We start from the raw sequence: 11,139 nt of genomic DNA on the forward strand, positions 1-11,139 counted from the left end.
CCTAGTGCACGAATACAAGCTGACCAAGATGTCGCTCTACTCCGCGGCATCGGTCGGCCTGGAGCCCAACAACATTATTGACACGCTGCAGCGCTTCTCCAAGGTCCCGGTGCCGGAGCGTGCCATCGAGATCATCAAGCAGTACATGTCGACTTATGGCAAGGTGCGCCTGGTGATGCGCGGCTTCCCGATGGAGGCGACCAAGGCGCCGACCATCCGCTTGCAGACACATGACGGTCTGTCGACATCCGCGTCGGCTGGCGGGTCCTCGGTGACCACTTTCGCGCCGCTGGGACTGCTCGGCGGTCCGGCATCTGCCTTCGAGTCGAATGACGGCCCGCCGAAGCGGGAGTTCCGCTGGTACCTGGAGACCTACGACCAGAGCATCAGCCAGCGCATTTGCAGCGACCCGCACCTGCAGCAGCTTGTGCGCCAGGTGAATCCGAAAGACGTGGACGAGGCTTTGCGTCTGGCCCGCGAGGCGACCACGGCCCCGCCCGTGGCCGGGTTCCTGCTGCCAGTGCGCGGCCCCGGGGGTGACACCTTCGGTGACAATGCCGCCATCAAGCCGGAACCCATGGCCGTGGGTGCCAACTCCGAGGCGATCGTCAAGAAGGACGACCGGGCCGCCTCCTCCGGGCCTGGGGGCGACAACCCCGATGACGATGAGGATGGGTCTGATGGCGCCGGGTCCGATGGGGACGAGGATGATGACGAGGACGACGATGTCGCGCAGTCCGGCAAGTCCACGCTTCGGCGTAGCCGTCGCCGCCGCGGGCGCCTCTACATGTTCGAGATCTTGCATCCGATGCACCTGGAGCGGCCGAACATCTTCGACTCGGATTCCGTGTCGATGCCGATTCAGGGTGGCGGGTCGGCCGCCGCGGTGGCCGGCTCGCGCACGCGCATCCAAAAGATCAAGCAGCTGTGTGACTCGCTGAACTTCCCGGTCTTCGAGGAGTATGCCTTCCGCGCGGATACCGACTCCCCCACGCTGGATATCGACCTCAAGCAGACCACCATCGTCCGGGACTACCAGCAGCAGTGTCTGAGTAAGATGTTCTCTCGCGAGTGCGTTGTCCTTTGCCCACGCCCGGTTCCCTCTGTCTCGGTTGCTGTCTTCCTTCCTTTCTCTCGCTCCTTTGGTCCGCGGCCCGAACGCATGATGTCCTCTCGGCCCGATTGCTCACAATTGTCCACTGCGCTCTGGGGAATGGGAATGACGTAACTGCACTTGTCGCCGCCGCCGCCGCCGCCGCCGATCCCGCTGCCCCTCTCTGTAGGCGCGCTCGGTCTGGCATTATCGTTCTGCCTTGTGGTGCCGGCAAGACCCTCGTCGGTGTGGCGGCCGCCTCCACGATCAAGAAAAACACCCTGGTCCTGGTTAACTCCACTCTCTCGGCCAACCAGTGGCATGGGGAGTTCTCCAAGTGGGCGCACATCAAGCCTCACATCATCGCCGGGGAGGACGCCCCAGCGCCGATTATCACCTATCGCGGTGGCTCACGGGTGCGTCGCGCTTGCCCTCCCTCTTTCCCTCCCTCTCTTTCTATCCTTCTCTCTCTCTACATGCACACGCACTCTCACGCGCGCATGGCTTCCCCGACATTTCTCTGTGATTGGTCCATGCCCACTCACATCATCTTCTCGCCTTTTTTTCTCTCGCTGTCATCTCTGATGGGCTGCTCCCTCGAAGCTTGAGGACTTGAAGCACCCGAGCCTTATTTTCATCACCACCTATCAGACCATCACAAATGTCAAGTCACGCGTCATGTCCTGGATCGAGCGCGTTGAGTGGGGCCTCGTCATTTTGGATGAGGTGCACTCTGTTCCGGCCGACTGTGCGTTCCCGCCATCTGCCCCCCCCCCCCCCCCCCCCCCCTGCTGGCATTTCCCGTCGCCCAACACCACCCTCCCCGAAAGAGGGCACCGATACTCACCTCCCTCACACCCGCCCCCCTGCCCTTCTCCCACCTCCGCCCACCCCTCTGGCTCCTGTCGGCTCCAGCGTATGCTCCGGCTGTGGCTCGAATCCCCACGCACTGTAAGCTCGGCCTCACGGCCACCCTAGTGCGTGAGGATGGCAAGATCGACGAGATTCTGCAGCAGGTCGGCCCAAAACTTTACGAGGCCAACTGGATGGTTCTCTCGCGGCAGGGCCACATTGCGCGAGTCATTTGCGCGGAGGTCCGGTGTCCCCTGACGCCGGCCTTCTGGCGCGAGTACAGCCGCGAGGGCCAGCCCCTCAACATTCGCACCAACTTGCTGATGTTGAACCCGGTCAAGTTGCTGGTTCTCCAGGCGCTGCTGCTGCGACACCACGACAAGAAGACCACCGTCTTCGTGGACCGCATTGAGCCGCTGGAGCGCTACGCCGAGCACTTCCAGGCGCTGGTCATCCAGGGCAAGACGCAGCTGGCCGAGCGCGAGCGCAATCTCCAGCTCTTCCGCGAGGATGAGAATCGTCGAGTGCTGTTCCTCAGTCAAATTGGTGACACATCGCTGGACATCCCGGAGGCCAGCTGCCTGATCGAGGTGTCGGCCCCGTCCGGCTCTCGTCGACAGGAGGCCCAGCGACTGGGACGCATCCTCCGGGCCAAGAACCGCAATGACGAGGGCTTCAATGCCTTCTTCTACACGCTGATTGCCGACGGCACTGATGATGTGACGCATGCCTCCAAGCGCCAGCAGTACCTCCTGGATCAGGGATACGCGTACAAGGTGGTCCAGGCGGAAAAGATCTTCTCCACCATGAGCCCCGACGAGCGGTCCCGCTTCCGGAGCATGACTCCCGACGACCAGGACAAGCTCCTGGACATTGTCCGGAACATGGAGCCCCGCTCCTAGGTGCGCACACACGCTGTGCGTGCATACGTGCGAAAGCGTGCACGTGCTTGCGAGAGGTCAGATCACTGGCGTGTATGGACGTGCTCCCGCTGCGAAAGACAAAAAAGCTTCAAAGAAAAGACGTGTTGTTTTCTTTTTCTTCCCCCCTTCCCCCCTTCCCCCCCCCCTTCCTGTATAATAAAAACAAACACCTAGTTATCAAGCGGAAACACCCTTCCACACCCGCGCATTTCGCGCTCGGGAATGCTGTGTCCATGCGTTGGGCATGGGACCTGTGTCCCTTGCGGCTGGCCCCTCTTCCCTCGGTGGGGGCACCTCTCACATGCACAGGCAGATTTGTTTCCCCCAGGGCAACTGAGTCTGTCTATTGTTACGGAAGGGAGAGGAAAAGAATGGAAGGAGGAGGAGGAGAGCGGACGGTGGCGGCGTGCCGCCACAGCAAGGGCGTCATCCGTGTATGTATATACTCATTTGTGTGTGTGCGCGCGCGCACGAGCACCACCGGACACAAGGCATGCACACTCGGAGGGCAGAGCAAGGCCGGCAGCAGTGGTGGCGGATGAGGAGAAGGAGAAATCACAGCGGGAATCACGCAAAGGAGGGAGGAAAAAAGCAAGACGGCGGGGGCGGCCATGGCAACGCTGGCCACGACGACCACGACAGCCACGACGGCGACGACGGCCACTGCAGCAGCGCAGACCACTCACTTGGAGGAGGCCGGCGACTTGCGCAGGCGCTTATTGAAGAAGTCCGTGATGACCCCGGCAGCCGGGCTCGGGGCGTACCTCCGGTCGGCATGCAGGTCCGGGAAGTCGCGCTTCATCAGCCCCGGGAAACGCTTGTTCAGCAGGACAATGGTGCTGGCTGGCATGAGGGAGTGCTCCAGGTAGCGCGACGCCCGCACCAAGGCCCACACCGCGGGCAGGGCCTCCGGCGACTCGTGCACCACCCCCTCAATCAGCCGGTGCAACATGATCGGGGTGATGTGCGTCCGGAAGGCATCCGGAACCGGGAGCTGCCGAGCTGCCTCCGGGTCCCCGGCACGAGCGGCCCGCATCAGGGCCGCCTCGGCCGACGGCGGACTAGCCAGCGCGGCATCCGGCAGGAGCAGCCGGGCAAATTCCCGCCCTGGGCCAGTCAGCCCGGCGGCCGCCAGCGGGATGTCCCCGCCAGCACCGGCGGAGGTGGCAGAATCGCCGGCTCCAGCGTGGCCGGCCGCGGCCCACCCCTGCACCAGGGCCAGGCTCACATCGAAGAGCGGGGTCTGCACCAGGCTATCGAAGAGAGCCTGCCGCGCTTGCGGCGAAGCATCCAACAGGCGACGCATGCCCCCGGCACCGAGGCGCTCCAGCACGTGCAGCGTCTGCACCGCCAGCAGGTTTGAAGTCCGAGCCCCGGACATCTGGTACGGGTTGACGAGCACCGGCCGGAAGAACCGCGCCAGCAGGTCATCCGGCAGCGGCAGGCGCGTGTCCAATGCCCAGCTCAGCAGATCCAGGGCCTCCTCACACCGGTGCCCATCAAGCAGGCCGTGCATCAGGTGCGTGTACAGGTCGCCCTGGGTTCCGGCTTGCGGGAGCAGCAGCTGCCCGGCCACCAGCAGCAGGTCCGTGTGCAGACGCCCGGGCAGCGGGGCCCGCCGATCCGGCAGGGAGTACACCTCGGACGTGGAAGACCCCGACGACGAGATCACCCCCCGGCGGGGAGACAGCGGTGGCCGGAAGGCGGTGGTCATTTCCCGCAGGATGACCGCCTCCGGTGGCACTGGCGAGTCGTGGCCCAGGTCGCGGAAGAGCACCGGGCGCCGAGTCGGCAAATTGGCCTCGGTCCCGGACACCAGCGCCTCGAAGGCGGGCGATTGAATCACCGCATCCAAGCTCCGGCGCGGGGCCGGCTCACTGGCACCGAGTGCCCCGTCCTCCCAGCCGAAGCTCGGAACCGGGGCAGGCTGCGCCTCTGGCAGGTCGGGCACCAGGTGGCGGAGGAAGATCGCCCGCCGGCGACCCTGGGCCGAAATCCGGGATGGGCCGCCATCGGCGTGATTCACATCCGCCGTCCACATGGATCGATCGGCAAACGGCACCACCGATGCGTCCAACTGGTGCCGGGCACTGCCGCCGCCGCCGCCGCCGCCGCCGCCGCCACCGCCGCTGGACAGCAGCGAGGGAGAGCCGGCATCCTTCGGGGTGTTGGAGGCGGCGGTCAACTGGTCCGAGGACATGGCCACCAGGGACTCCAGCGCCTCGACCCCCGGCGACTCCAAGTTCCGGCTGGCGAAATTGTCCGCCTGACGGAGCTTCTCAAACAGCCGGTCACCAGCAGCCTGGTGCATGCGCTGGGAAAAGAGCAAGGCCCGCTGCTGGCGTCGAGTCATGTACAGGGGAAGGGGCACCCCCGGCAGGGAGATCCCCTGGCCGAGGCTGGTGGCCTGGGCCGCCAGCGCTCCCACCACCGGGTAGTCGTACTTGGCCAGCAGGCGAACCGCCCCGGCCAGGACCTCCGTCAGCAGAGCCCGATGATGGAGGCTACCGGCGGCGGCGGCCAACGGCCGCAGGGGCGGCGGCAGCGCCATGCCCGCGGCCATGTCCTCCGGCGACATGGGATCTGCATCATGGTGGCCGGCCGAGGCCATCTGTTGGCGCAAGCGCGCTTGATGCTCCATGATCCCGGCATACCGCCGGTCATAGCGTGCCCGAGCGACCAGGGTGTTGGTCAGCTGCCGGGCCGGGCCGGAGGCGTCCGATCCGGTGGCCGGGTCGACCATCGACCGAGCGAAGGAATGGGCCGCCAGCCGGCCCAAACCACTGGCATCCAAGTAGCCCCCGAGCAAATTGAGCGCCCGATTGGCCCCCACCGCCGACGAGTCATTGGTCCGACCATAGGCCCCGAGCAGGTCCCGGAAGGCCCCCAGCACCGGGCCCAAGGCCTCGACCGTCAGGAAGTCCGGGGTCAAGGCATGCATGCGCAGCAGGTGCATGGCACTCACCGGCGAGGCGGCCTGGCAGTAGGCACGCACGGCGGCGGCCACCACCGCCGGCGAGGGGGTCTGCCCGGCGGCCAGATGCTGCTTCATGATGCCGGCCACGGCCTGGTGCACGGCCCGACGCCCGGTGCGTGCCTCATGCAAGGCCAGGGCCAGGGTGCGCGTCAGGGCCGGCGAATCGAAGTGCACCGGGTCCCGGGCCCCCGGCTCGAAGGGGGCCGGCGTCAGGGTGACATTCGGCACAAGGGTCGTCTGCCGCGGGGCAAAGGTCTCCAAGCAGGCCGAGGCATAGTCCACCAGCGGAGCCGGCAGGGTGGCCGACTCCAAGGCCAGGATGACCAGCTCCTCCGAGGGAATGGCCCCGGTGGAGGCGGCCGTGCGCGTGAGCAGGTCCAGGGCGGCGGTGGCCTGGCTGGCAGCCTGCCCAGCACGCTCGGCCTGCACCTGGAGCTCATGCAGCGTCGGCCGATACCGGTCGAAGAGCTGGTCAATGCGCGCGGCCTCCAGCAAATCGCTGGCCGTCAGCGGCAGGCCACCCTGCTCCAGGGCCAGGGACTCCGGGGACTGCTGGTGCTGAGGGCCCCGATGCGCGACCGAAGCCTGCTCGGCCAGGAGATCCCGCAGATCCCCACTGGCCGGGGTGATGGTCAAGAGATCCGGCTGCATGACGTCCCCCCAATTGGGGGCAACATCTCCGGAGTGGCCATTGGCCGCGAGCGCCGCCAATGACAGCTCATACCCACCGAAGGTGGTCACCGCGGCCGCCGGGGCCGTGTCCACCAGCAGCAACGACCGGGCCCGGGCCTCGGCCAGAACCGAGCGTGCCAGCGGCGACAGGTCGGCATTGCTGGAGGTCGAGGCCACGGCCGCCGGACGCCGGTTGTCCAGCGATTCGGCCAGCATCAGGGCGCGGACCTTGGCATCGGAATGGCCATCAGCCACCAGGGAACCGGTGGGGCCACTCGACCAGAGGGCCTCCAGGGAAATGGCCGCCAGGTCCTCGGTCGGCGAGGTGCCATCCAACAAAGCCAGGAAGGGATCCACACTCTGGCCAGTGAGGGCCGCATGCGAGAAGGTCAGCAGGTCCTGCAGGAAACCGCGAGCCTGCTGTGCATGGGCCAATGTCCCGTGCAGGGAGCCGGAAAAGTTCCCCTCCACCAGCTGACCGCGGCTCTCCAGCGTCAAGGCCGGATCGGTCTCCGCACGGAGGCGATTCATGGACAGGGTGTACACCTGGCGCCAAAAGTGGGCCAGCTCACGGCCCAGCTCCGAGCGCTGGGGAATGTCCGTCAGGGCGGCCCGTAGCCAGGGCAAGTCCCGGCCACCGGCCGCCGGCCAAGGGGCCAGGCTCAGCGATCGGAGCTGGCCGTCGGCCCTCCGGCCGAAAGTCACCCCGGAACGCCGGCCCTCGGCCAGGAAGGCCTGTGTCAAGTTGACCATCAGCTGGTACGTTGTCCCGGACATCAACTGATGGAGATCCGTCTCCGGGGTCTGTTCCGACGTGGCGGCCACCATTTGGGCCATATGGCCAAGGTCATGCCGGCAAATGCGCACCAGGCCCGGCAGGCAGTCGGCCGGCAGGGCCCGGAAAGTCTCGGCCAGGGCGTCCATGGTGCTGAACAGACGGTCGTGGACCTTCTGCAGGACGGCCGGCCGGGCACCGACAGACCGATCCATCGGCAGATTGGCCCCAATTTCCAGGGTATTCCGCACAATGTCCCCGAGGATGTCCATCATTTCCAAGCCGGTCAGACTGCTGGTGGCCTGCTTGCGAAGGTGGCCGCTGGAGCTGTGCTCGGCAAGTGGCTGGGCCAGGACCTCCTGCAGCACGGTGGACGCCGATCGGCGCTGGTGCTTGGGCTGGTCCGGGGCCAGGCCGCGGTCCAGCGGCCCGGCCAGCGACGAACGCAGGATCCCCGGCGCGCGCAACAAAAAGCGCGCACTGGCACTGGCATCGCCGGAGGCCATGGCCGCCTGGCCAAGAAGGGCCAACATCACCGGGTCGGACTTGAGCCAGGGCTCCCCCTCGCACTGGCGGCGGACCTGCTGCTGCAGGGACCGCTGTTGCGGCTCCACCACCAGCGACAGAACCAGGGCCGCCAGGGCCGGCTGCCCGGTCAGGGGAGCCACCGACAAGTCCAAATCCCCCAGCAGCCCGGCCACCAGGCTGCGCCGGAGCAGCGGATCACGGACCGCCATCAAGCTGGACGTGACGCCCGGCAGCAGACCAGCCAAGTCGGCCGGCAGCTGGCCCGGCGGCGCGGCCGCCGCCAGCTCCGACACCCGCCGAAGGAGTCGGCGCATATGGTCCAGCGCCGCCAGCCGGAGCTGCATGTGCGGCGAGGTGGCCAACCCCGCGTCAACATGCGCCTCCAGATAGGCGTCCATGGCCTGGCGCGAGGCGTCCGCCAGATGGCCATTCACAGGGTCGGCCTGGGCCGCCCGCATGGCCGACGAGGCGGCCGACCGCAGGGCTTGCAGGCCGGCCAGTCGGTCGGTCATCTCCGACTGGTGAGCCCGGTCATAGTGCCGGGCCGAGGTGCTGTCCCAAGCAAAGGACCAGGCCTGCTCCGGGTGGATGGTTGCCCGGTGCTGGCGAGACCCCAGCAGCTCGGTCACCTGGTCAAAGTGCGGCAGGCCGCCGGCAAGGGCCTCAAGCGCCGGGCGCATCATCGCCACCGGCACCTCCTCGTGGTACAGGTGAAAGTGCTCCAGCACGGAACAGGCCAAACTCGGGTCATGCGCAGCCGCTGCATGCTGCAGCAGGCTCTCATAGGTGGCGCTCGGAGCCGGTCCATGCTGCAGCTCGGCCAGCATCTGGGCAAGCTCGCTGCCGGAAATGTAGCCCCCCTGCGGGGTGGCCGGGGCCGGGGAGGCGGCCGCCAGTGCGCCGCCATCGGCATCGGGCGCGGGCGCGGGCGCGGGCGAGTCCTCCACCGAGAAGAGGGGATCAATGTTGGCCAGAGTGCGCAGGGCCAGCGACAGGGGGTCTGTCGGGGGAGGCGACGAGGAGGCGGTCTTGCGTCGGGAGGCCCGAGGCGCGGCCGAGACCGAGTCGGCGGTGTCGGCATGGCGCCCGGTGGCCGTGGCGAACGGTCGGCTCAGGCGGGCGACCACCGGGGCCGAGGGCAAACGCCCGTGGCGCACGAGCGTCCGACTCGACCGAGCGAGGTGGGCCAACATGCCGAGGTCTGTGCGGTGGAGCTAGCGACGGAGACGTCCCAGCCCTGCTTCAACTGGGACGGGTGACGTGAGTGAGGAGGGAGGGGGGGGGGGGGCCGGAACAAAAGGAAGGGAAAGGATGCCTGTCGCTGGCTCGATGGCAAGACGCCAGGGGGGGGGGGGGGGGGACAAAAGAACGAACCGGGCGCTGTCAGCTGGTAGGAGGGGATCCAGTCGCCTCGGGAACGCAGCGGCGATGCACAACACCGGCCGGCGGGCGTGCTGAGCGAGAGGGAGGGAAGAGGGGAGAGGGAGGCGCCAGCGGGCCCGGCTTGTGGAAGGAGAAAGGAGAAAGGGCAAGGGAAGGCGAGGGGACAGGGAGAGGAAGGGGGAAGGCGAAGAGGGGAGCGCGGTGTGTCTGGCGGGGGAGGGCCTTCGTGGTTGGGCCGAGGCGAGCTGCCCTTCGTGGGCACTGATCTCGGTCGGCGTCCTCTGCCAAAAGTCTCCCGCTCACCGCCCAGCGCCGGGCCCGCTCTCGGCAGCACACGCGACAGAGGCCCAGGGCAGATGGGTCTGGCTGTGTCGGAGAGTCTTCACACCGTGCGAGGGGCTTGGGCACCCAGCCAGAGACAAAGCACACTCCGTTGTCCCCCCGCCCCCCCCTGCCAAGCCCCCCTCCGCGACCTCCTCCTGCCACACACCCCTCAGACAGAGGTGGCCACGACTCGACTCGCACTCGCCGCGGGTGGGCAGAGGTCTCTAGGAGACACGCAAAGAGCCAGGCGGTGGCAGCAGACAGAGCCGCCCTGGCACATTCACGGCCGCGAGAGCACCACGCACACGGCCGTGTGCGTGCGTATGTGCGCGTGCACGACCAGACCAGCCCTCCGTAGAGAAAACCACCAGCACGCCTGGCGTGCTGACTGATCTGAAGTGCTCGCACCGGGCGCGGGTTGATGGCACACCTGGCTGCCGGTGTAGGGTCGGCCAGCCCCCCACTCTGGACGCCCTCCCGCCCCCCCCCGGCCCCGGCTGGGGGACCTGGGGGGGGGACGTCGAGGTGCCGACGCTTGGGAGTACAGACCCTGTGCTGGTCGGGCCCGCGCGCGAGGCGCTCAGAAAGGTGAAAGTTGGTATGTGGTGTATTCGTGGGCATCTGCCGCCTTTGGAGCGGCAACAAGGAGGGCGGGGGGGGGGGAACATTTTCCGTGCGCGGATTCACCTCCCACACATTGTCCATCAGCGCCGCTGGGTGACCGGCACCGCCTGAGGATTGTCGACGATGGTCGGGGTGGACAGGGTGGTGGCCTGGGCGGCGGTAGGGGCGGAGGTACGCTTGAAGCTGGCGGATCCGGGGAGACCGGCCGCCGGGAACAGGGCAGCGGGGGCGGGTGTCAGAGCGGCAGAGGCAGGAGCAAAGGGAAGAACGGGCAGGAGGCGTGTCGGGACGCACGCGTCGAGGTTCAGGAGAGTCGGCGGAAGGCGCGAGGTGAGGTACACGTCGCCCGGGCCGCGGATGGAATAGAAGTCCTGCCGACGCGGGGTCAAGGCCGGGGGCGGCGGGGGGGGGGGCGACAAAGGGTCAGGGAAGGCTGGAAAAATTAGCCCAACAAAGGAATGGGGCGCGGCCCGGCGGACAGAAGCACGGCAGCCGGGACAGACGCGCACCTTTTCGCCGAGAATGCGCTTGCGAATGTTCCGACGAACACGGTCGAAGTACTTGCCGCGGCCAATGCCCTTCTCCTTGAGAGCAGGGGCCGAGCGAATTGGCCCGGAACCGGCGCCGATGGCCTCCTCCTCGGTGCCATCCTCCATGAGGTCGGCCAACACCGGCGTCAGGGTGAGGCTGGTGCTCCAGGCGACGACGTGCCTTTGCAGGAGCGGGAGGGCACAAAGGTGGTGCGTGGGGCAGTCCGTGAGGCACCATGTGGCGACACATCATCAGTAAGTCATATGTGACCCGCCGACGGGCACCGGGGAAAGGGCGGCACAAGGTCGTCCCATGCGTACTTGATGTTGGCATTGTACACCTCATCAGGGCCGAGCTGCACGCGGAAGATGCGCCCATGGCTGGCGAGTGCAAGGCTGCCATCTCCGGTGGACTTGAGACGGAAGTGGCCATTCTCGAAGCGCTAGAGCAGGAAGCA

At 67.2% G+C, this 11,139-nt stretch overlaps 3 protein-coding genes across 3 annotated transcripts in view; 2 read left to right on the plus strand and 1 right to left on the minus strand.

Annotated features, from left to right (window-relative positions):
• Positions 1–2,847, plus strand: part of H696_03861 (hypothetical protein) — a gene marked incomplete at both ends in the record, with an annotated part of 3,608 nt that extends 761 nt beyond the window's left edge. Inside the window, 4 exons of the mRNA XM_009497722.1 lie at positions 20–1,071; positions 1,284–1,509; positions 1,697–1,841; positions 2,009–2,847. Coding sequence (XP_009495997.1) covers positions 20–1,071; positions 1,284–1,509; positions 1,697–1,841; positions 2,009–2,847 — 2,262 coding nt within the window. The remainder of the gene's footprint in view (positions 1–19; positions 1,072–1,283; positions 1,510–1,696; positions 1,842–2,008) is intronic.
• Positions 2,848–3,184: 337 nt separating this feature from the next.
• H696_03862 (hypothetical protein) lies at positions 3,185–4,957 on the plus strand. Its single transcript, XM_009497723.1, has one exon. It carries the CDS (start codon positions 3,305–3,307, stop codon positions 4,229–4,231), a length of 927 nt encoding a protein of 308 aa, XP_009495998.1. The 5' UTR covers positions 3,185–3,304; the 3' UTR covers positions 4,232–4,957.
• A 5,158-nt stretch (positions 4,958–10,115) lies between these two features.
• Positions 10,116–11,139, minus strand: part of H696_03863 (hypothetical protein) — a 2,407-nt gene continuing 1,383 nt past the window's right edge. Inside the window, exons 5-8 of the mRNA XM_009497724.1 lie at positions 11,003–11,124; positions 10,661–10,862; positions 10,446–10,522; positions 10,116–10,334 (exon numbers count right to left, since the gene is read on the minus strand). Coding sequence (XP_009495999.1) covers positions 10,232–10,334; positions 10,446–10,522; positions 10,661–10,862; positions 11,003–11,124 — 504 coding nt within the window. The 3' untranslated portion in view covers positions 10,116–10,231. The remainder of the gene's footprint in view (positions 10,335–10,445; positions 10,523–10,660; positions 10,863–11,002; positions 11,125–11,139) is intronic.

This window comes from Fonticula alba, assembly GCF_000388065.1.
Source record: "Fonticula alba strain ATCC 38817 unplaced genomic scaffold supercont2.6, whole genome shotgun sequence".
Classification (NCBI taxonomy): Eukaryota; order Rotosphaerida; family Fonticulaceae; genus Fonticula; species Fonticula alba.